A 24,532-nucleotide genomic window follows, 5' to 3' on the forward strand; every position below is an offset into this window, starting at 1 on the left:
GTTTACTTCTTTGTACACTGTAAAGTGTTTAGTGTGACATGTCTGCACAGTAAAATACTTAAAAGAAGCAAATAAATACCTGTACTAGTTGCAGTAAATATCTGAGCAGCTCTTCGGTGGACAGCAGCTCCAGCCGCTTCACGGACATGCTCCGGACAGTCTTATCAGCAAAGTTAATGCCCAGCAGTTCTAGGGCAATTGCGATATCCAGGGACTGTGGGTTCCAGTGGTCGAGCAGCCAGTGTATGTCTTGCACAGTCTCCATATTGCCCCATTGGATTTGGTGCAGGTATTTTGGGAGGTTGTCGCCATACTTAGCGGATTGCTCTTTGAAGGCTTTCAGGCGGTCCATGTCTGTAGGGCAGAATGGATCCTGAAAGTCAACCTCCTCCTGACCTTTGGATCTGGTGAGGGTGCCAGTTGGGCTCAAGCAGCTGAGTTCAACGGTCCTGCTGTACGGGAGAACCACCGGGTAGGCATACGTGTCCAGCATGATGCTGACGGCCAGGCCGCCCTCCGTGTTGGGGTTGGTGTTAGAAGAAATCCTGTCGGCTTCAAAGGTGAAGAGCTCTTCCTCTTGCTCTGGGTATGGCCACATGTACAGAATGTGCTCGCCTTGCTGCAAGAGTGACCGGTGGTCGATTAGAAGCAAGTTGACAAAGTAGAGCATCTTGGAATGTCCCTTGGTCTGATAGTCCGTGCCCAGCTGTTGCAAAGGTTTGGTTCCCCTCAGCAGAGTGTCCGCACTCTTCTCGTAAACACTGAGGTTCAGTTTAGAACATTCTGGGAGGTTCTTCAACAATATGTCAAACTCCAGCCAGAGGTTCCAAAGAACTTCGTCATCGAAGGGCTTGGGTTCCGTACTCACCGATGACAATATGCGGCTTCCGTGGAGGATGCTAGCCACAACATAAACCTGACTTGGGCACTTGGGGGGCAGGATTGGGATGTCTATCCCAACAATCTTAACTCTAAATGTTCTATCAAAGTCCCACAGAGAAAGCACTATAATCTCCTCAACATCTTTGTCTTTCAGCTGCAGCTCTTCGTGAGTGGCACTAAACCCCGTCAACTCATCGATCAATGGCCAGTCAACAGAGGGCAGTTCATCTTCATTTTCGAAAGAGTTTTGGACCAAGGACAAGATCATTTCCTGCTTGGTTTTTAGGCAGTGTCTTATCCATAAGAAGTCTATAAGCGGCTTCTTCCCAACAATATACTCCTCCCGGCCATAGACTTGTAACACTAAGTCATCCTTTAGTTGACTGGAATCAAGGCTGTTCTGCTGAAAGCACATTTGAATCACCATGTCTGGGAGATCGTTGACATTTAATTTCACCTTAAGGCACTCTTTTCCATAAACAATGGTAACAAGTTGTTCCTGGGTCACAAGTGCCTTTAGGTTTTCAGGAACCGGCACAGATGTGGCCCAAGGTTCCATGAAGTAAGACATTCGATCCCGTTGACGAAGTTCCAAGTGCCTGGGTCGAGCCAACTGTCGGCGTGCAAAGGCGAGCTCATCGTGGGAGTAGCGACAAACATCGATTGCTCCAAGGTTGTAGCCAATAAGCTCGATCAACAGTTGTTCATGCTCAGCATTGACTTCGAAGGCTTGCAACCGGTTTTTGACATGGATTTCGCCTTTCCGGAAGCCCCTCGCATTCCAGTACTTAACTGCCTCCAGAGTCTGGAGAATTTGCTGGTCGTCGTAAATCTCGTACCAGTCCACACCTTTCTTGTACAGCAGCTGGTAGGATTCTGGGTTGGTCACTTCATACACCTGGCGCTGGGCGCTCTCCTTCCTTGCCGTCAGGACAATGCTCAAGCGCAGGTTCCTAACAGTGGAGTTGCTACGGATGTCCAATGACAGCTGCTCAAATGTCCTTTCATTGGGCTTTTTGGTGGGTAAAGTTATGATGAGTGAAAGAGTATCCACTTTTAGACATTGTGTAAAAATTGGACCCTCAAAAGACTTGGCCATTGTGGATTTCTCCTAAAAAAAAAAATTCAAACATTAGAAAGAGGAGACAATGTCAGAAACCACATTAGTGTCTGTATGGACGTCCCAACAGCTATCTCGGCTTTATTGGTTCTATTTTCAACAAGAGCTAAATTTCTATTAGGAATTTGGGAGACTTGCAAAGGTGCCTATCACCAAATTCTCAAATTTTTAAAACTTGGTCACCGTCGTGAAATTGATCATGCAAGAAAAATCTGTCCAAAATTAGTCTTCACACAAACATTCTTCATTGCAGGAAAATTCTCCCTCAAAAATGATTTTCGTTTTCAAGGACATTTGCCTGCAGGCACAATTTTGTGAAGGTGAAAAACTTTTTCTCTTAGACAAGTGGCAAGGTTTTTCGCCAATACTTCACTGGTGGAAGGATTTGTGAGTTTGTATGTCTCTAATTTTTCAATGTGATGTAATCTCTTCCAAAAAACTTCACTGAGTTCCATATAGTTGGCATTGCATAAAGGACTGATACCAGAGCAGTGTTAGCAATGAGTACAAAATTGAAGACTAGTCTGATAATAAGACTACAGATCAAGAACTGGACTTCTCGGCCCCCCAGTGGTGTTTCCATGATTCCACCTGACATCAGTCAAGAACAATAAGTGGCAAAGCAGTTTGATGGTAGCGTTTAAAGTCCTATCCCCTTTAATTAATCAGCAGAATTATGCACAACACTTGTGCATCACCTGACTAACCCTGGGCGTAGGACTACACTACGCTCGCAGAGTGTGCATAATTTGAGCTACTACGCGATACGCAAATTTCACATAGCACAGTGCAAAAATGCGTAGTGTACAGGCCTTTTGTACATGCTCGCGGTCCTCAACGTCAAGTTGGCGACCGCGAGCGAGCAAAATCAACATCCCGGCGAGATTTTTTCCTCGTTCGCGATAAGCAACATCAAGTTGCTGATCGCGAGCGTGGAAAATAAACCTCCCGGCGAGATTCTCAATGCTTGGAGGTCAGATTTCTCATTGCGAGTGGTCGCGTGTGCTTGCGATCGCTCACGATGAGAAACTACTAGCAGTCCACGTTGAGAAAGCTACAGCTCAAGTACAAATCTACTCGAGCGGCAGAAAACGACCGCTTGCACTGTGCAAGATGCCGTTTGCAATGATTGCACAGTGCAGACAAGCATCCGGCACTGTGCAATCAGTGCGAACAGCTTTTTCCCTACCGCACTACGCAGTTGGCGTAGCTAGGCGTAGCTTCCTTAGTGCGAAGTGCACTTCGCGTAGCTACGCGTATCGCTACTACGCGAACTAAGCCCAGGGTTACACCTGACTTGGCCAGAGGTGTTTTTCTTGAATGTTTATAACGATTTGTTAAGGAATTTAAAGTTGGCATTAAATCTGCCCCAATAAATTGCAAGCTTAGCTGCTGTCACCATCCGTTCCCGGTTTTCATTGAGAGTCCCAGATGTGTCTTCGATAGACCTCTGACCCTGGATCTGGATTGATGTGTCAGTGTGTGAGACTTTGCATCCTCTGGCAGGCGACCTTCCAGGTCTCTGCGGGGAGAGCTGTGGTAAGGTGCAGCTTGTGAGCAGGAGCGGGGTGGCCCCCTGGAGGCCTCTGCTGGGAGAGCTGTGTGAGGTGCTGCTTGTGAGCAGGAGCGGGGTGGCCCCTGGTGGCCTCTGCTGGGAGAGCAGTGTAAGGTGCTGCTTGTGAGCAGGAGCAGGGTGGCTCCTGGAGGCCTCTGCCGGGAGATCTGTGTAAGGTGCTGCTTGTGAGCAGGAGCAGAGCGGCCACTGGAGGCCTCTGCCGGGAGAGCAGTGTGAGGTGCTGCTTGTGAGCAGGAGCAGGGTGGCCTCTCTGGAGGCCTCTGCCGGGAGAGCAGTGTAAGGTGCTGCTTGTGAGCAGGAGCAGAGCGGCCCCTGGAGGCCTCTGCCGGGAGAGCTGTGTAAGGTGCTGCTTGTGAGCAGGAGCAGGGTGGCCCCTGGAGGCCTCTGCCGGGACAGCAGTGTAAGGTGCTGCTTGTGAGCAGGAGCGAGGTGGCCTCTGGAGGCCTCTGCTGGGAGAGCTGTGTAAGGTGCTGCTTGTGAGCAGGAGCGGGGTGGCCTCTGGAGGCCTCTGCCGGGAGAGCAGTGTAAGGTGCTGCTTGTGAGCAGGAGCAGAGCGGCCCCTGGAGGCCTCTGCCGGGAGAGCTGTGTAAGGTGCTGCTTGTGAGCAGGAGCAGGGCGGCCCCTGGAGGCCTCTGCCGGGAGAGCTGTGTACGATGCTGCTTGTGAGCAGGAGCAGGGTGGCCTCTGGAGGCATCTGCTGGGAGAGCAGTGTAAAGTGCTGCTTGTGAGCAGGAGCGGGGTGGCCCCTGGAGGCCTCTGCCCGGAGAGCAGTGTAAGGTGCTGCTTGTGAGCAGGAGCAGGGTGGCCTCTGGAGGCCTCTGCCAGGAGAACAGTGTAAGGTGCTGCTTGTGAGCAGGAGCAGGGTGGCCTCTGGAGGCCTCTGCCAGGAGAACAGTGTAAGGTGCTGCTTGTGAGCAGGAGCAGGGTGGCCTCTGGATGCCTCTGCCGGGAGAGCTGTGTAAGGTGCTGCTTGTGAGCAGGAGCGGGGTGGCCCCTGGAGGCCTCTGCCCGGAGAGCAGTGTAAGGTGCTGCTTGTGAGCAGGAGCAGGGTGGCCTCTGGAGGCCTCTGCCAGGAGAACAGTGTAAGGTGCTGCTTGTGAGCAGGAGCAGGGTGGCCTCTGGATGCCTCTGCCAGGAGAACAGTGTAAGGTGCTGCTTGTGAGCAGGAGCAGGGTGGCCTCTGGAGGCCTCTGCCAGGAGAACAGTGTAAGGTGCTGCTTGTGAGCAGGAGCGGGGCGGCCTCTGGAGGCCTCTGCCGGGAGAGCAGTGTGAGGTGCTGCTTGTGAGCAGGAGCAGGGTGGCCTCTGGAGGCCTCTGCCGGGAGAGCAGTGTGAGGTGCTGCTTGTGAGCAGGAGCAGGGCGGCCCCTGGAGGCCTCTGCCAGGAGAACAGTGTAAGGTGCTGCTTGTGAGCAGGAGCAGGGTGGCCTCTGGAGGCCTCTGCCGGGAGAGCTGTATAAGGTGCTGCTTGTGAGCAGGAGTGGGGTGGCCACTGGAGGCCTCTGCCGGGAGAGCTGTATAAGGTGCTGCTTGTGAGCAGGAGCGGGGTGGCCACTGGAGGCCTCTGCCGGGAAAGCTGTATAAGGTGCTGCTTGTGAGCAGGAGAAGGGTGGCCCCTGGAGGCCTCTGCTGGGAGAGCTGTGTGAGGTGCTGCTTGTGAGCAGGAGCGGGGTGGCGCCTGGAGGCCTCTGCGGGGAGAGCTGTGTAAGGTGCTGCTTGTGAGCAGGAGAAGGGTGGCTCCTGAGGCCTCTGCCGGGAGAGCTGTGTAAGGTGCTGCTTGTGAGCAGCAGCAGGGTGGCCTCTGGAGGCCTCTGCTGGGAGAGCAGTGTGAGGTGCTGCTTGTGAGCAGGAGCAGGGTGGCCTCTGGAGGCCTCTGCCGGGAGAGCAGTGTAAGGTGCTGCTTGTGAACAGGAGCGGGGTGGCCTTTGGAGGCCTCTGCCGGGAGAGCAGTGTGAGGTGCTGCTTGTGAGCAGGAGCAGGAGCAGGGCGGCCCCTGGAGGCCTCTGCCGGGAGAGCTGTATAAGGTGCTGCTTGTGAGCAGGAGCGGGGTGGCCACTGGAGGCCTCTGCCGGGAGAGCTGTATAAGGTGCTGCTTGTGAGCAGGAGCAGGGTGGCCTCTGGAGGCCTCTGCCGGGAGAGCAGTGTAAAGTGCTGCTTGTGAGCAGGAGCGGGGTGGCCCCTGGAGGCCTCTGCTGGGAGAGCAGTGTGAGGTGCTGCTTGTGAGCAGGAGCGGGGTGGCCTCTGGAGGCCTCTGCCAGGAGAGCTGTGTAAGGTGCTGCTTGTGAGCAGGAGCGGGGTGGCCTCGGGAGGCCTCTGCTGGGAGAGCAGTGTGAGGTGCTGCTTGTGAGCAGGAGCGGGGCGGCCCCTGGAGGCCTCTGCCGGGAGAGCAGTGTAAGGTGCTGCCTGTGATCAGGAGCAGGGTGGCCTTTGGAGGCCTCTGCCGGGAGAGCAGTGTAAGGTGCTGCTTGTGAGCAGGAGCAGGGCGGCCCCTGGAGGCCTCTGCTGGGAGAGCAGTGTGAGGTGCTGCTTGTGAGCAGGAGCGGGGTGGCCTCTGGAGGCCTCTGCCCGGAGAGCAGTGTAAGGTGCTGCTTGTGAGCAGGAGCAGGGTGGCCTCTGGAGGCCTCTGCTGGGAGAGCTGTGTAAGGAGCTGCTTGTGAGAAGGAGCAGGGTGGCCCCTGGAGGCCTCTGCCGGGAGAGCTGTGTAAGGAGCTGCTTGTGAGAAGGAGCAGGGTGGCCTCTGGAGGCCTCTGCCGGGAGAGCTGTGTAAGGTGCTGCTTGTGAGCAGGAGCAGGGTGGCCCCTGGAGGCCTCTGCTGGGAGAGCTGTGTGAGGTGCTACTTGTGAGCAGGAGCAGGGTGGCCTCTGGAGGCCTCTGCCGGGAGAGCAGTGTGAGGTGCTGCTTGTGAGCAGGAGCGGGGTGGCCTCTGGATGCCTCTGCTGGGAGAGCTGTGTACGGTGCTGCTTGTGAGCAGGAGCGGGGTGGCCTCTGGAGGCCTCTGCCGGGAGAGCAGTGTAAGGTGCTGCTTATGAGCAGGAGCAGGGTGGCCTCTGGAGGCCTCTGCCGGGAGAGCAGTGTAAGGTGCTGCTTGTGAGCAGGAGCAGGGTGGCCTCTGGAGGCCTCTGCCGGGAGAGCTGTGTACGGTGCTGCTTGTGAGCAGGAGCAGGGTGGCCTCTGGAGGCCTCTGCTGGGAGAGCTGGCGGAGGTGCTGCTTTTGAGCAGGAGCAGGGTGGCCTCTCTGGAGGCCTCTGCCGGGAGAGCTGTGTAAGGTGCTGCTTGTGAGCAGGAGCAGGGTGGCCTCTGGAGGCCTCTGCTGGGAGAGCAGTGTAAGGTGCTGCTTGTGAGCAGGAGCAGGGTGGCCTCTGGAGGCCTCTGCTGGGAGAGCTGGCGGAGGTGCTGCTTGTGAGCAGGAGCAGGGTGGCCTCTGGAGGCCTCTGCTGGGAGAGCAGTGTGAGGTGCTGCTTGTAAGCAGGAGCAGGGTGGCCTCTGGAGGCCTCTGCTGGGAGAGCTGTGTAAGGTGCTGCTTATGAGCAGGAGCAGGGTGGCCTCTGGAGGCATCTGCCGGGAGAGCTGTGTACGGTGCTGCTTGTGAGCAGGAGCAGGGTGGCCTCTGGAGGCCTCTGCCGGGAGAGCTGTGTAAGGTGCTGCTTGTGAGCAGGAGCGGGGTGGCCTCTGGAGGCTTCTGCTGGGAGAGCTGGCGGAGGTGCTGCTTGTGAGCAGGAGCAGGCGGCCCCTGGATGCCTCTGCCGGGAGAGCAGTGTGAGGTGCTGCTTGTGAGCAGGAGCAGGGTGGCCTCTGGAGGCCTCTGCCGGGAGAGCAGTGTAAGGTGCTGCTTGTGAACAGGAGCGGGGTGGCCCCTGGAGGCCTCTGCTGGGAGAGCAGTGTGAGGTGCTGCTTGTGAGCAGGAGCCGGGTGGCCCCTGGAGGCCTCTGCCGGGAGAGCTGTGAGAGGTGCTGCTTGTGAGCAGGAGCAGGGTGGCCTCTGGAGGCCTCTGCTGGGAGAGCAGTGTGAGGTGCTGCTTGTAAGCAGGAGCAGGGTGGCCTCTGGAGGCCTCTGCCGGGAGAGCAGTGTGAGGTGCTACTTATGAGCAGGAGCAGGGTGGCCCCTGGAGCCCTCTGCCGGGAGAGCAGCGTGAGGTGCTGCTTATGAGCAGGAGCAGGGTGGCCTCGGGAGGCCTCTGCCGGGAGAGCTGTGTAAGGTGCTGCTTGTGAGCAGGAGCGGGGTGGCCCCTGGAGGCCTCTGCCGGGAGAGCAGTGTAAGGTGCTGCTTGTGAGCAGGAGCAGGGTGGCCTCGGGAGGCCTCTGCCGGGAGAGCTGTGTAAGGTGCTGCTTGTGAGCAGCAGCAGGGTGGCCTCGGGAGGCCTCTGCTGGGAGAGCTGTGTAAGGTGCTGCGTGTAAACAGGAGCAGGGTGGCCTTGGGAGGCCTCTGCTGGGAGAGCTGTGTAAGGTGCTGCGTGTAAACAGGAGCAGGGTGGCCTCGGGAGGCCTCTGCTGCGAGAGCTGTGTAAGGTGCTGCTTGTGAGCAGGAGCAGGGTGGCCTCTGGAGGCCTCTGCCGGGAGAGCAGTGTAAAGTGCTGCTTGTGAGCAGGAGCGGGGTGGCCCCTGGAGGCCTCTGCTGGGAGAGCAGTGTGAGGTGCTGCTTGTGAGCAGGAGCGGGGTGGCCTCTGGAGGCCTCTGCCAGGAGAGCTGTGTAAGGTATTGCTTGTGAGCAGGAGCGGGGTGGCCCCTGGAGGCCTCTGCGGGGAGAGCTGTGTAAGGTGCTGCTTGTGAGCAGGAGCGGGGTGGCCCCTGGAGGCCTCTGCGGGGAGAGCTGTGTAAGGTGCTGCTTGTGAGCAGGAGAAGGGTGGCCCCTGGAGGCCTCTGCGGGGAGAGCTGTGTAAGGTGCTGCTTGTGAACAGGAGCAGGGTGGCCTCTGGAGGCCTCTGCCGGGAGAGCAGTGTAAGGTGCTGCTTGTGAACAGGAGCGGGTGGCCTCTGGAGGCCTCTGCCGGGAGAGCAGTGTGAGGTGCTGCTTGTGAGCAGGAGCAGGGCGGCCCCTGGAGGCCTCTGCCGGGAGAGCTGTGTAAGGTGCTGCTTGTGAGCAGGAGCAGGGTGGCCCCTGGAGGCCTCTGCTGGGAGAGCTGTGTAAGGTGATGCTTGTGAGCAGGAGCAGGGTGGCCCCTGGAGGCCTCTGCCGGGAGAGCTGTGTAAGGTGCTGCTTGTGAGCAGGAGCAGGGTGGCCCCTGGAGGCCTCTGCTGGGAGAGCTGTGTGAGGTGCTGCTTGTGAGCAGGAGCAGGGTGGCCTCTGGAGGCCTCTGCCGGGAGAGCAGTGTAAGGTGCTGCTTGTGAGCAGGAGCGGGGTGGCCTCTGGATGCCTCTGCTGGGAGAGCTGTGTACGGTGCTGCTTGTGAGCAGGAGCGGGGTGGCCTCTGGAGGCCTCTGCCGGGAGAGCAGTGTAAGGTGCTGCTTATGAGCAGGAGCAGGGTGGCCTCTGGATGCCTCTGCTGGGAGAGCTGTGTAAGGTGCTGCTTGTGAGCAGGAGCGGGGTGGCCTCTGGAGGCCTCTGCTGGGAGAGCAGTGTAAGGTGCTGCTTGTGAGCAGGAGCAGGGTGGCCTCTGGAGGCCTCTGCTGGGAGAGCTGGCGGAGGTGCTGCTTGTGAGCAGGAGCAGGCGGCCCCTGGATGCCTCTGCCGGGAGAGCAGTGTGAGGTGCTGCTTGTGAGCAGGAGCAGGGTGGCCTCTGGAGGCCTCTGCCGGGAGAGCAGTGTAAGGTGCTGCTTGTGAACAGGAGCGGGGTGGCCCCTGGAGGCCTCTGCTGGGAGAGCAGTGTGAGGTGCTGCTTGTGAGCAGGAGCCGGGTGGCCCCTGGAGGCCTCTGCCGGGAGAGCTGTGAGAGGTGCTGCTTGTGAGCAGGAGCAGGGTGGCCTCTGGAGGCCTCTGCCGGGAGAGCAGTGTGAGGTGCTACTTATGAGCAGGAGCAGGGTGGCCCCTGGAGCCCTCTGCCGGGAGAGCAGCGTGAGGTGCTGCTTATGAGCAGGAGCAGGGTGGCCTCGGGAGGCCTCTGCCGGGAGAGCTGTGTAAGGTGCTGCTTGTGAGCAGGAGCGGGGTGGCCCCTGGAGGCCTCTGCCGGGAGAGCAGTGTAAGGTGCTGCTTGTGAGCAGGAGCAGGGTGGCCTCGGGAGGCCTCTGCCGGGAGAGCTGTGTAAGGTGCTGCTTGTGAGCAGCAGCAGGGTGGCCTCGGGAGGCCTCTGCTGGGAGAGCTGTGTAAGGTGCTGCGTGTAAACAGGAGCAGGGTGTCCTCTCTGGAGGCCTCTGCTGGGAGAGCTGTGTAAGGTGCTGCTTATGAGCAGGAGCAGGGTGGCCTCTGGAGGCCTCTGCCGGGAGAGCTGTGTGAGGTGCTGCTTGTGAGCAGCAGGGTGGCCCCTGGAGCCCTCTGCTGGGAGAGCTGGTGGAGGTGCTGCTTGTGAGCAGGAGCGGGGTGGCCTCTGGAGGCCTCTGCCGGGAGAGCTGTATAAGGTGCTGCTTGTGAGCAGGAGCAGGGTGGCCTCTGGATGCCTCTGCTGGGAGAGCTGTGTACGGTGCTGCTTGTGAGCAGGAGCAGGGTGGCCTCTCTGGAGGCCTCTGCCGGGAGAGCTGTATAAGGTGCTGCTTGTGAGCAGGAGCAGGGTGGCCTTTGGAGGCCTCTGCCGGGAGAGCTGTGTAAGGTGCTGCTTGTGAGCAGCGGGGTGGCCCCTGGAGGCCTCTGCAGGGAGAGCTGTGTAAGGTGCTGCTTGTGAGCAGGTCCGGGGTGGCCTTTGGAGGCCTCTGCCGGGAGAGCTGTGTAAGGTGCTGCTTGTGAGCAGGAGCGGGGTGGCCCCTGGAGCCCTCTGCTGGGAGAGCTGTATAAGGTGCTGCTTGTGAGCAGGAGCAGGGTGGCCTTTGGAGGCCTCTGCCGGGAGAGCTGTGTAAGGTGCTGCTTGTGAGCAGCGGGGTGGCCTTTGGAGGCCTCTGCCGGGAGAGCTGTGTAAGGTGCTGCTTGTGAGCAGCAGGGTGGCCCCTGGAGGCCTCTGCCGGGAGAGCTGTGTAAGGTGCTGCTTGTGAGCAGGAGCAGGGTGGCCCCTGGAGCCCTCTGCTGGGAGAGCTGTATAAGGTGCTGCTTGTGAGCAGGAGCAGGGTGGCCTTTGGAGGCCTCTGCCGGGAGAGCTGTGTAAGGTGCTGCTTGTGAGCAGCGGGGTGGCCTTTGGAGGCCTCTGCCGGGAGAGCTGTGTAAGGTGCTGCTTGTGAGCAGCAGGGTGGCCCCTGGAGGCCTCTGCCGGGAGAGCTGTGTAAGGTGCTGCTTGTGAGCAGGAGAAGGGTGGCTCCTGGAGCCCTCTGCTGGGAGAGCTGGCGGAGGTGCTGCTTGTGAGCAGGAGCAGGGTGGCCTCTGGAGGCCTCTGCTGGGAGAGCTGGCGGAGGTGCTGCTTGTGAGCAGGAGCAGGGTGGCCTCTGGAGGCCTCTGCCGGGAGAGCTGTGTAAGGTGCTGCTTGTGAGCAGGAGCAGGGTGGCCTCTGGATGCCTCTGCTGGGAGAGCTGTGTACGGTGCTGCTTGTGAGCAGGAGCAGGGTGGCCTCTCTGGAGGCCTCTGCTGGGAGAGCTGTGTAAGGTGCTGCTTATGAGCAGGAGCAGGGTGGCCTCTGGATGCCTCTGCTGGGAGAGCTGTGTAAGGTGCTGCTTGTGAGCAGGAGCAGGGTGGCCCCTGGAGGCCTCTGCCGGGAGAGCAGTGTGAGGTGCTGCTAATGAGCAGGAGCAGGGTGGCCCCTGGAGGCCTCTGCTGGGAGAGCTGTATAAGGTGCTGCTTGTGAGCAGGAGCAGGGTGGCCTCTGGATGCCTCTGCTGGGAGAGCTGTGTACGGTGCTGCTTGTGAGCAGGAGCAGGGGGCCTCTCTGGAGGCCTCTGCTGGGAGAGCTGTGTAAGGTGCTGCTTATGAGCAGCAGCGGGGTGGCCTCTGGATGCCTCTGCTGGGAGAGCTGTGTAAGGTGCTGCTTGTGAGCAGGAGCAGGGTGGCCTCTGGATGCCTCTGCTGGGAGAGCTGTGTAAGGTGCTGCTTGTGAGCAGCGGGGTGGCCTCTGGAGGCCTCTGCCGGGAGAGCTGTATAAGGTGCTGCTTGTGAGCAGGAGCAGGGTGGCCCCTGGAGGCCTCTGCTGGGAGAGCTGTATAAGGTGCTGCTTGTGAGCAGGAGCAGGGTGGCCTCTGGATGCCTCTGCTGGGAGAGCTGTGTACGGTGCTGCTTGTGAGCAGGAGCAGGGTGGCCTCTCTGGAGGCCTCTGCTGGGAGAGCTGTGTAAGGTGCTGCTTATGAGCAGCAGCGGGGTGGCCTCTGGATGCCTCTGCTGGGAGAGCTGTGTAAGGTGCTGCTTGTGAGCAGGAGCAGGGTGGCCTCTGGATGCCTCTGCTGGGAGAGCTGTGTAAGGTGCTGCTTGTGAGCAGTAGCGGGGTGGCCTCTGGAGGCCTCTGCTGGGAGAGCTGTGTAAGGTGCTACTTGTGAACAGGAGCGGGGTGGCCCCTGGAGGCCTCTGCTGGGAGAGCTGTGTAAGGTGCTGCTTGTGAGCAGGAGCGGGGTGGCCACTGGAGGCCTCTGCCGGGAGAGCTGTGTGAGGTGCTGCTTGTGAGCAGGAGCAGGAGCAGGGCGGCCCCTGGAGGCCTCTGCCGGGAGAGCTGTGTACGGTGCTGCTTGTGAGCAGGAGCAGGGTGGCCCCTGGAGGCCTCTGTCGGGAGAGCAGTGTAAGGTGCTGCTTGTGAGCAGGAGCAGGGTGGCCTCAGGAGGCCTCTGCCGGGAGAGCTGTGTACGGTGCTGCTTGTGAGCAGGAGCAGGGTGGACTCTGGAGGCCTCTGCTGGGAGAGCAGTGTACGGTGCTGCTTGTGAGCAGGAGCAGGGTGGCCCCTGGAGGCCTCTGTCGGGAGAGCAGTGTAAGGTGCTGCTTGTGAGCAGGAGCAGGGTGGCCTCAGGAGGCCTCTGCCGGGAGAGCTGTGTACGGTGCTGCTTGTGAGCAGGAGCAGGGTGGCCTCAGGAGGCCTCTGCCGGGAGAGCTGTGTACGGTGCTGCTTGTGAACAGGAGCAGGGTGGCCTCAGGAGGCCTCTGTCGGGAGAGCAGTGTAAGGTGCTGCTTGTGAGCAGGAGCATGGCGGCCCCTGGAGGCCTCTGTCGGGAGAGCAGTGTAAGGTGCTGCTTGTGAGCAGGAGCAGGGTGGCCTCAGGAGGCCTCTGCCGGGAGAGCTGTGTACGGTGCTGCTTGTGAGCAGGAGCGGGGTGGCCCCTGGTGGCCTCTGCTGGGAGAGCAGTGTAAGGTGCGGCTTGTGAGCAGGAGCAGGGCGGCCCGTGGAGGCCTCTGCTGGGAGAGCTGTGTAAGGTGCTGCTTGTGAGCAGGAGCAGGGTGGCCTCTCTGGAGGCCTCTGCTGGGAGAGCTGTGTAAGGTGCTGCTTGTGAGCAGGAGCAGGGTGGCCTCTCTGGAGGCCTCTGCTGGGAGAGCTGGCGGAGGTGCTGCTTGTGAGCAGGAGCAGGGTGGCCTCTGGAGGCCTCTGCCGGGAGAGCTGTGTAAGGTGCTGCTTGTGAGCAGGAGCAGGGTGGCCTCTCTGGAGGCCTCTGCTGGGAGAGCTGTGTAAGGTGCTGCTTGTGAGCAGGAGCAGGGTGGCCTCTGGAGGCCTCTGCCGGGAGAGCAGTGTGAGGTGCTGCTTGTGAGCAGGAGCAGGGTGGCCTCTGGAGGCCTCTGCTGGGAGAGCTGTATAAGGTGCTGCTTGTGAGCAGGAGCAGGGTGGCCTCTGGAGGCCTCTGCCGGGAGAGCAGTGTAAGGTGCTGCTTGTGAGCAGGAGCAGGGTGGCCCCTGGAGGCCTCTGCCGGGAGAGCAGTGTGAGGTGCTGCTTGTGAGCAGGAGCAGGGTGGCCCCTGGAGCCCTCTGCTGGGAGAGCTGTATAAGGTGCTGCTTGTGAGCAGGAGCGGGGTGGCCTCTGGAGGCCTCTGCCGGGAGAGCTGTGTAAGGTGCTGCTTGTGAGCAGGAGCAGGGTGGCCTCTGGAGGCCTCTGCTGGGAGAGCTGTGTAAGGTGCTGCTTGTGAGCAGGAGCAGGGTGGACTCTGGAGGCCTCTGCTGGGAGAGCTGTGTGAGGTGCTGCTTGTGAGCAGGAGCAGGGTGGCCCCTGGAGCCCTCTGCCCGGAGAGCAGTGTGAGGTGCTGCTTGTGAGCAGGAGCAGGGTGGCCTCTGGAGGCCTCTGCTGGGAGAGCTGTATAAGGTGCTGCTTGTGAGCAGGAGCAGGGTGGCCCCTGGAGCCCTCTGCTGGGAGAGCTGTATAAGGTGCTGCTTGTGAGCAGGAGCGGGGTGGCCTCTGGAGGCCTCTGCCGGGAGAGCTGTGTAAGGTGCTGCTTGTGAGCAGGAGCAGGGTGGCCTCTGGAGGCCTCTGCTGGGAGAGCTGTGTAAGGTGCTGCTTGTGAGCAGGAGCAGGGTGGCCTCTGGATGCCTCTGCTGGGAGAGCTGTGTACGGTGCTGCTTGTGAGCAGGAGCAGGGTGGCCTCTCTGGAGGCCTCTGCTGGGAGAGCTGTGTAAGGTGCTGCTTGTGAGCAGGAGCGGGGTGGCTCCTGAAGGCCTCTGCTGGGAGAGCTGTGTAAGGTGCTGCTTTGAGCTGGAGCGGGGCGGCCCCTGGAGTGCCCCACGCTGTCAGCAGTGACAGAACATCTTGTACACAAATGATGAACACTCTTGCAAAAGCCGAATGCTTCCTGAGACTGTTGAGGCCAGGCTTGCCAGAAGCAGCAACACTTGCATACCCCCCCCCCCATCTAGTTTGAATTCCAAAGAGTACGTTGTGATGTTCTTTTGAATAGTGCTTTATGTAATCTTACTCACTGCAATATGTTCTTATTCTATCCCCTTCTTCACGTCTCTTATGGAGCCCGTATTAGAACTGGAGTCAGGAGAGCGTCACCCATAGGGCTAAAAAGGCTGATGTTTCTAAATGGTGGCCTTTCATTGGTCAATATGCTTAGTAGTTCCTCCTTTGTACCGCCTTTTCTCCTCTTGTAGCCTCCTATGAGGTCACCCCCTTTCATTTATTTATTTATTTGGAAAGTTTTATAGAGCGCGAACATGATCCTTACGGATATCAGAGCGCTTTACAGTGTGACTAAAAGTTACAATAAAGAAGCAGGAGGTCAATAAACCTACAAAGTACAATATAAAACTAGTCACATGAAGGAAGTATTGAGTTACCAGATTACATGCAAAATACAATCAAAATAGTCTGAGGAGGATAAGTATTTCGTTAACCGAATACAATAGACAGAGTTCATGAAAATTTGGCTAGGAGGAGAGCTTTTACTTCTTTTTTGAAGGATGCTGTAGATGGGATAAGTCTGATTTCTGGAGGGAGGACATTCCAAATCCTGGGCGCCATTCCTGAAAAGGAACGTTTGAAGGTTTTTTTCTTGTGGAATCTCTTAGGTTTCAAAAGAAGATTGTCTGCGCTTCTTGTCGCTCTTGATCCACCAGATATTGTCAGTTTCTGTGCGAGATTACTGGGGGAGTTGTAGTGTAAGGCTTTGTGGGTCATACAGGCTATTTTCAGATGTATTCTGGCTTCGTAGGGCAGCCAGTTTAAAGCTTTTGGGTCAGGAGTGATGTGTGACCTTTTTTTCGAGCCTGTGATAAGTCTGGCTGGAGCATTAATAGAGGCTTTTAATGGTGCGATAGATGAAAGGGGGAGACCACAGAGTGCAACACTGCCATATTCCACTCTAGGGATGACCAAGGCTTGGACTGCAGTTTTGAAATCCTTGGGAGGAAGGAAAGGTTTCAATTTACGCAATGTGTTGATGTGGAAATTAGCTCCCTTCGTTGCATTGCTGATATTATGTTGCATGTTGAGATTACAGTCGAGTGTTATGCCTAACGATTTCGCGGAGTCCACAATAGTAGGTTGAACGTTGAGAGCAGTGAGATGATTGAGCCAGGGCTGAATGATGGGGACTTTGGAGGTAGGTGCTATTAGGAGCAATTCAGTATTTAACGGGTTAAGTTTGAGGTGATTCTCTGCTAGCCAGGTCTGAGTTTTCCTAAGCTTTGTGTTGAGTAATTTGATGTCGTCGATGGTGTTTATTTTGAGGTAGAGTTGGGTGTCATCAGCGTACATGTGTAATTGAACATTAGATGCTTGGAGTAGAGATTCCATGACTAGATTAAACAAAGTAGGGGAGAGGGAGGATCCTTGAGGGACACCCAGAGTAACAGGAACTGCAGAGGACATAGTGTTATTAATCTTGAATTTTTGGGTCCTGTTGTGCAGAAAGGAGGTGAACCAATTGAGAACTGTCCCTGAGATACCCATTCTGAGATTCAACAGATCAAGTAGATTCTCATGCTTGACCGTGTCGAAGGCTGAGGAGAGATCGAGTAGTATGAGGAGGCAAGAACCATTCTGATCCAGTACTTGAAGTGCATCATCAATGATGTGGGTCATGGCAGATTCAGTGCTGTGGCCAGCTCGGAAGCCTGATTGATATGGGTTGAGGAGGTGAAAGTGCTCGATGTGTTTAGTCAATTGAAGGTGCACGCATTTTTCTAGTAGTTTGGCAAGGGTAGGGATATTGGTGATAGGGCGATAGTTGTTAAGATCAGAGGGATCGTCTGTGGGTTTCTTCAAAATGGGTGAGACCTGCCCCACCTTGAGGGAATCTGGGATGCATCCTTGTTGAAGTGAGCAATTAATGATTTTGGTGCAAAGGGGAAGAAGTAATGGTATAAAGTCCTTTACGGCGTTTGCGGGTAGAGGGTCAGACAGGTGATTGGAGGGCTTCAGTGTGCTGAGAATCTTGGCAATATTTTCTTCTGAATACTTTTCAAAGGATGACCACGAGGCATTGTTTTTTAACTCAGTGGGCGTTTTATTGTGTGCGCTACAGTAGAGATTTAGGTCAATAAGGAGTTCATTATTGATGTTGTCTGTCTTTAAGTTAAAGAAGGAAGAGAATTCTTCACATGACGGCAGTGCATTAGAGGAGTTTGAAAGAGATTGAGGGGCATCTCTGGATTGAGTTTTTATTAACTCGAACAGTTTTTTAGGTCGGTTTTTTGCTTGATCAAGCTGGAGGCTAAAGAAAGCAGAATTTTGAGCGTTTGATTTTTCTGAAGTAAGCGTTTCTTTTTTTCTTGAGTGTTTTGAGGTGCAAAGCAGATGGGACAGATCTCCAGTTACGTTCTGCCTGTCTCATCGCTCTTCTGTCGTCATTCAGTAATCCGTCAAACCATGGTTTAGAGATTTTTGAAGAAACATTCTTTAATTGAAGGGGGCAGCTGCGTTGATAATAGAGGACATCGAATTGAGGTAGTGATCAGTAAGGACCTGAACATCAACAACGCCAATGGGGGGTAAGAGAAGATTGTGGTTGGGGGAGGGTAGAGAGTTGGGGTTGATTTTCTTCAGATCTCTCTTCCAGACCTTAGGTCTGGTGGATTGAGCGGGAATGAGCTTAATTTTTTCAGTAATGAAGAAAGTGATAATGAAGTGGTCAGACCAGTCACAGGGTTGGATTGACTCGAGTTGGATGGAGTCAGCTTCGGAGATGATAAGATCCAGGATAGAGCCTTTGTCATGGGTGGGGCTGTTGCAGATTTGTGTGAGGTCTAGGTCATTGAGGAAGTTTTTGAGACAATTGACTAAGGAGTCGTTGTGGTCGTTCCAATGAAGATTGAAGTCCCCCAGGAAAATCTGTGTATGTAGACGTCCAGTGTTCGTTGTGACCAGATCCATGAAGTTCTCAGAGAAGGTGAGGTTGTCTCCTGGAGGATGGTAGAGAATATGTAGGGAGCAGACAGGGTTAGCTTCGCTTATGATATCAAGACAAAGGTATTCACAGGAGTAGAATAGAGGAGAACTAACTCTATTGACAGATTTCTAAGGTGAATACACACAAGTCCACCCCCTGTTTTGCCAACTCTGTCTAGCCTAATGATATAGTAGTTAGAGGGAACTAGAATGTCAATGAGTGGTGAGGAGGAGTCTGATAACCAAGTTTCGGTGAGTATGATCAAGTCTAGGTCATGTGCGATGATGAGGTCTGCAATGTCTGAGGCATGTCTGGGGGCCGATCTGCAGTTTAGAAGAGTGCATTTAAGCCGAGGAGTGACGAGGGAGGAAGAGGGGTCGGGAGTGAGAGAGACTTTTTTTAGATTATCAGGCACGATACCTCTATCGTTCTGTTTGGAGGGCCTGTGGGGATTGAGAGGAATACTAGGGATGAGAAGATATTTGGGGGCTGCGTGGGTCAGGGGTGTGATATCATATGAGTGTAGGAGAGAGCGTATGTCGTATAAAGAGAGAGGGTTGACGCTGCGATGAGGACGGGTGATAGAGTTACGTGAGGGGATAGATGTCCAATAAAGAGGGTTCTGTTTGCAGGGAGGAGGGGGATGGGTGAGGGGTTTGGAGGGTGACAAAGTTTTAGGGGGTAAAGGGTTCCTGAGTTGATTAGACAATAACTCTTTGAAGGAATGGAGATCGTCTTTTATTTAAAGAAGAGTAGTCATAATCTTATCCAAGGTGAAGATTGGAGGTGTTGGTGTTAGAGAGATAAAAGGATTGGGATTGGGGCTGTGAGACTCGGTTAAGAGTGAGATCAGATGAAGGTAACGGTGGGGAAGGGGGTGATGATGATTGGAGAGTGGTGCACATTGGAGGAAAAGGTGTAAGGGAACTGGAAATGGCTAATGGAGGGAGGAGAGGTATGATGGTTGGAATAATATTGGGAAGAGAGAGGTCACAACTTGGAGCCAGTGTGTGAGGGGATTCAGTGGGAGGGGAATGGTTTCTGTTTGCAGCAATAGAGGGATCGACAACTGTGCAGGGTTCTTGGGGGGTTTCAATAGGAGGTGAATGGTCAACGTTAGGAGCCAGAGACGGGACGACTGCTGAATAGGGAGCGTGAACGGAAGTGGTACTCGGTAGAGGGAGGACTAAGGTGTTGTTATGAGATAGGGGGGCGGTGAAGGGGGGAGGGACAAGTAGTGAAAAGGGCTGTGGGCATAGTAGGAAGCCTGAGAGATTATGCAAGAGGAGAGTTAGACGATGAGGTAGAGTAGTTTGGAGGCGTGAGAGGGTTAGGGGAAGAGAGTAGGGGGGTGCTGGAAGGTGAGAAAGAGAGATTGAGGGAGGAGTGAGGAGCAGCGATCAAGGATGGCAGGGGGGTAGGGGATGGGAGGGTAGCAAGGAGGGTAGGGGAGGTGGTGGCCAGAATGTTGGGAGAATGGGTCAGTTGGGTAAGTTGGGAGGATGTAGGAGGATTAGACACATAATCTTTTATAGTGGAGAAGATGTTATCAAATAGATTTAGACTGAGGTCTGTGGATTGAATGAGAATAATTCCGTTGTTGTAGATTGTGAAGACGGCTGTGGCGTGGAAGAATTGTGATGGAGCCGTGTAGATCACCATTTTTGCCAATAGTTTTGTCCTGTCTGCTATTGCAGGCAGGACATGCTCTACCACAACTTTTTTTTTGTTTTTTTATTTATCCAGCGAGGCACGCATTGGCTGGAATAATGGCGGGCGTGCATTTCATTTGGTTGCGATTGCCGAAACGGCCACATGCCTTTTTTTCCCTTTATTTACTTGTGTTACAATGGCGGCACCTGCGCTTTAGGTTAAACATCTTAAGCTAAAGTGCGGGTGCCACAATTGCCTCAAAAGTAAAGAAATAGAAAACAAATATGTTTTAATATTTCACTGCTCACTCTACAATCACACTGAAACAAGCACATCACTCACCATGCGTTCATTTATCCCATTCTGCACTTTCACCTGCAGCCAATCTCATGTGACATCACTCACCCTGCCGTCACTCCTCTCACCCACCTCTCAAACTGTTCCATCGCTCACTGTGCACTCACATAGGCACTCCTGTCACTCACACAGCTCACTCTTCACACACATGGGCACAGCACTCACCCTGCACTCACACCACACAAACAAGCGCAGCACTCACTCTGCAGTCACACCACTCACCCTGCACTTCCTCCTCTCACCCGGCACTCACACAGACAAACCTCTCAGCCTGCATTCATACAGGAACTCTGTCCATCCTGTCTGCACACAGCGACAACAGTCTGGTGGAACTCATAGGACACACCACTCACTCTGCACTAACTCCTCTCACCATGCACTCACCAGTCACTCTCACAGATCACTCTTCACTCTCGCCGCTCACCCGGCACCACACAGAGGCATGCCACTCACGCTGCATTTACACCACTCACCATGCACTCACCAGTCACTCTCACAGATCACTCTTCACTCTCGCCGATCACCCGGCACCACACAGAGGCATGCCACTCACGCTGCATTTACACCACTCACACCTCCCTGTACTCACTCCTCTCACATTGCATTCATGCAGCTCACCCAACACTCACATCTGCACAATTTTCACCCAACACTCGGACCACTCACGCTGCACTCACCCTATTCAGTATCACCCAGCACTTACATGAGCACACCTCTTCCTATGAACATATAAAAATTACAGAACACTCATGAATATCTATAAAGACACCTACAGAATACCTGCTCTTTCCTTAGTACTAGATGCGTAGTCAGTTCCCTCTTCAACAACGGGCTGGTGCGAGAGGGGAGAGTGAACTGAGAATGTGGGATGGGTGAGGCAGGAGTCTAGGGATGAGGCTATGGGGTATGGTGCTGGATTGATGATCATGTGACACCTTCAGCCATTCCTCGCTTTCCCTTCACCATAATGCTTCATTCGGGACATGTGGTTTTTTTTACATTGTAAGTTGGGTCTCAAAAACCCCAAAATGCAAAGTGTTACTGGATAAAATCCATAGTTGCCAAAGAAGTCAAGCATTTCATAAGATCAGTTGGATGCTGCAATATTACATGTCAGAACGTGGATTAGTTCATTTCCAGCACTGTAACTGCTTGATCTGCAGGTGAAACCAAATACAGGCCCCGTACAGCTAAGTTAAGGGTTGCTATTTCACAATCTGATTGAGAGACACATGATACTGACAAATGTAAATAAGTCTTGACTGTACAAACTTAGGGGCATATTACCAAGCAATAGCGATAATTATCGCTATTGCTTGGTTAGAGACAAAATTTTACCGCTGAGCTGCGGCGATTTTTATCACAGATAAACCTTGGTATTACCAAGGTTTATCGCAAATGCGATAAAAAACGGCCGCAATGCATGAATATCGCTGAAAAGTCAGCGATATTCATGCATTACCGAGCTAATGCTCTTAGCCATGTTATCCACCTACCATTGGATAACATGGCTAAGAACTGCTCAGGGCAGGTGAGATATTCGCGCTTAGCGCGAATATCTCCAAAAGTTGGTAATAGTAGATAGCGATGTTAGCGACTGTTTCCAGTCGCTAACATCTTGGCACGCCCACTTTGCATGTCATTAGTGATAAATTTCACTGACATGCAAAGCGGGGCCCAAGATGGTCGCTATCTCCTACTAGCTGTCGCTAACTGGTGTTAGCGACAGCTAGGTAATAGGGAGATCATTTTATCTCCGCTTTCTTGGCTTTTAAAGCCAAAAAAGCGGAGATGAACCCCCTTGATAATATGCCCCTTAGTTCAATGAAAATAAGAATGGGGATCCTGTTTGTGAAAGTTATTGGTGACACACCATTTTTAGGCACAGCTGATTCTAGGTCAGCAATTATGATAATTTCTGAATCCTTATTTTATTATAAATGGTCAAGCTTTTCTTTGTCCCCCTCCCCCCCAGATATACATCCTTTGGTTTTGCAGAAAGCCCCATTGAAATATACGTTTTTTTTTCTAGGAAATGTTATGTTCAAATGCAAAGTAATTCACACCAAAGTTTATGCTGCAAAAAGAGGGTGTAATGTTCTTTGTTGGTGGTAAAAGTGTTCATTTGGAATGGTTTTACTACATGGTACCTCTTGTAGAATTCCTCTCGTGGCACTTGAGAATCGAGTGACGTAAGTAGTCTTGGATGCTCATAAGGAAGTGCTTGAAGACAGATCGGGTTGTGTGTAGGGTTTCATGCACAAAATAGTTCTCAAAGATTCGATTGTGCAAGTTTGCTATAAAGTAATTAATGTACCATTGAGCAGCCATTGGACCACTTAAACATGCTGAAAAAGGAGGGTGTTAGAGAGTGGATTGATTCTTCCTGGGAGGTTTCCACCACAGTAGCAGTGAAGAAGAAATCGGATGGTATTCACCTGTTTGTCGATCTCGGGTTTTTTAATAGAGCCATTCTAGTTGATTGCCATTCCTTGCCTAAACTTTTGGCAAGTTTTGCTCAGTTAGGTAATGCGTGTTATTTTTTTTACTATTGCCCTGAGATTGGCATTACACCAGAGCGAGTTGTGTTAGGAATCAAGTTTTTTATTCACATTCTTAACAGCTTTTGGAACGTACCGTTATCACAGGATGCCTTTTCGATTAGCATCTGTTGCATCCGTTTTCCAGAAATTAATGCTCGATTTATTCAACAGGAATAATGGAGTCCACGTGTTTTTTGGCAACATCCTGGTAGATCCATCTTCTAAGGAGAAAACACGACAGAATTATTTACAAAGTGTTAGATGCATTCAGTAAACTGTGTATGCTGTAAAATGAAACACATGCATATTCTTCACTGGACAAGTTGAATATTTCGGTCATCTGTTGACTACGGAAGGCGTGAAGCACAAAGTGGCTTGTCCAAGGCCGCCACTAATGCTCACGGGCCCAGCAAAGTTGGTCCAGTAAGATCTTTTCTAGGGCTGTGTGAATACTATTCAAGCTTTGTGCAAAGATTTGCTGTGGTTACTGAAACTCTAAACAACGTACTGCTTAAGGGAGTGACCTTTCAATGGGGTGAGAGTAAAGAGCATGCATTTGACAGTATTAAGCAACTGATTGGTGAAGCACCTCCATTGAAACCGTACCAGGAAGAAGAATTGTGTGTGATAACCGTTGGTGACATCTCGATTGGAACTGGTGCAGACTGAGCCAGAGAGTCGGCTGCAAGGAGCTTTCTGTGACTTTTGATTTGCGGTGTCTGCGTAGTGCTCAGACGCTCTACAGCGCCATTGAATGTTAGGCGTTGGCTTGTCTATGGGCCACAGATCACTTTAGAACCTTTGCTTGGCGACAAAGGGGCAGATTTACAAGCCTCCTGCGCCACCGATGCATCATTTTTTGTGATGTACCAGTGGCGCATTTTACTGCTCCATATTTACAAGGACAGGAAAAGCAACCCTGCGTGCCTTTTCCTGTCCTTGTAAGTATGGCCCCTTTGCACGCAGCACTTTGCATGAAAGAGGTGTTCTGTGGGTGTCGCTGTGGGTGTTCCCAGGCACCCATGGAACCAGACACATCTCCAGATTTACAAGGAATCGTAAATCTGGAAATGCGTGTCAATGCTATGCCTCTCCAGGGGAGGCATAGGGAGGCGCAACGAGGAGAAATGCATTCATTTTGCCTCCTTTTTTCCCTCTTTCTAAGTGTGCTGCATCTGCAGCACACATAGAAAGAGGAAATAATCTCTAAAGATTGTTTATGAACAGGAAGGGTTCCCTTCCTGCACATAAACAATCATTGAAACAATGACGTTTTTCAACTTTTATGTCTGCTAATGCAGCACACCTAGAAGTTGAAAAACGCCATGTCTGATTGTTTATGTGCAGGAAGGGAACCCTTCTTGAACAAAATCAATCTCCCCACGACCCAGGCATCCTTGCACCGTGGTGCATTGATGCCTGTGCCGGCGCATGGCAGCAGTTTGTGCGCCAGCTCAGGAGGAAACACAGAGGTGCGACATATTGTTGTAAATGTGTTGCATCCTCGTGCTTTGAAAGTAACTCAGTGCGGCGCAGCCAAAGGGCTTGCAGCACGCACTGAGTCACTTTCTTTTAAATCTGCCCCTGTATACTATTCATTCTGAGCACAAACCTCTACAATACCCCCTAGTTGAGAAGGGGAACAGCCTTTACAACGCGGGCATTACCATGCGCTGCCATTACTACGCTGCTTTTACAACGCAAGTCGTTTCAACGACTTGCGCTGGAGGGCGCTGTTGGACAAGGAATAGTTTAATTTTCTTTTCCAACACCTTCCCTACTGTAACGTGGGCTGGAGTTGGAATATAAAATTAAACTATTCCACTATCCAGCGCTTACAGCGCAAGTCGTTGTAACGACTTGCGTTGTAAAAACAGCGTTGTAATGGCCCGCGTGGTAATAGTCCGCGTTGTGCTGACATATATCCGTTGAGAAAGGTATGGGTAGAGCATCTCCACACTTGGTGAGCTTGTTATCAAGATTCCAAGAATTTAATTTTGAAATATTGCATGTATCTGGTATGGAGAGTGCAGTGGAAGCCTTTGTATCTAGATTTCTTGTAAACAAAGGCAATGAGAATGGACATTATGAAGGAGAAGTTGAATGCCTGGTAGACATAGTAGATGTGATTGGGAATAAAAATATGGTTGTTGCAAAGAATGAGTGGAAACGTTCTCTTGAAGACCAGGGTCCAATCCAAAGTCCGAAAGTTTGTGGTGAAAGGATGGCCCAGAGAACGGTGCTTGACTGGTAAATTGCAACCATTTTTTTAAGGTCACGGACGAGTTAAGTAATGGAGGGGATCTAATTGCTTGAGGTGATAAGGTGGTACCTCCTGTGCTGTTGAAAAATAAATTAATATCAATAGGTTGTGAAGGCTTGACAGTGGGTAAGAAGCGGTTGATAGAGTATTTGAACATTGGAATGTGGAGCACTTCATTGAAAACAATGGAGTGCTCCGTGCTGCTACGGGCCGGTAAAGGCCTGCAAAGCAACATTCCAGTGTTGTTTTCACAAAGGCCTCTCAGGGCCCCAGGGGATTTGAAACCCCTTGAACTCCAAGAAGCTTTTGTTTAATTTGGTAAAATATTCTGCCCTCTAGTGGCAGAATGTTCTAATAGCCTTATAGCTCTTCGTAGCTGGGCTGTAATGGCTATTAAAGAACCCGCT

General features: G+C 53.6%; 1 protein-coding gene across 1 annotated transcript in view; it reads right to left on the bottom strand.

The window, feature by feature from the left end:
* LOC144782453 (phosphatidylinositol 4,5-bisphosphate 3-kinase catalytic subunit gamma isoform-like) overlaps positions 1–24,532 on the bottom strand; it is a 120,797-nt gene that overhangs the window by 66,887 nt on the left and 29,378 nt on the right. Inside the window, exons 2-3 of the mRNA XM_078661829.1 lie at positions 21,957–22,083; positions 80–1,993 (exon numbers count right to left, since the gene is read on the bottom strand). Of these exons, the coding sequence (XP_078517955.1) occupies positions 80–1,981 (1,902 nt within the window). The 5' untranslated portion in view covers positions 1,982–1,993; positions 21,957–22,083. The remainder of the gene's footprint in view (positions 1–79; positions 1,994–21,956; positions 22,084–24,532) is intronic.

The sequence above is a fragment of the Lissotriton helveticus genome, chromosome 9 (assembly GCF_964261635.1).
Source record: "Lissotriton helveticus chromosome 9, aLisHel1.1, whole genome shotgun sequence".
Taxonomy (NCBI): domain Eukaryota; kingdom Metazoa; phylum Chordata; class Amphibia; order Caudata; family Salamandridae; genus Lissotriton; species Lissotriton helveticus.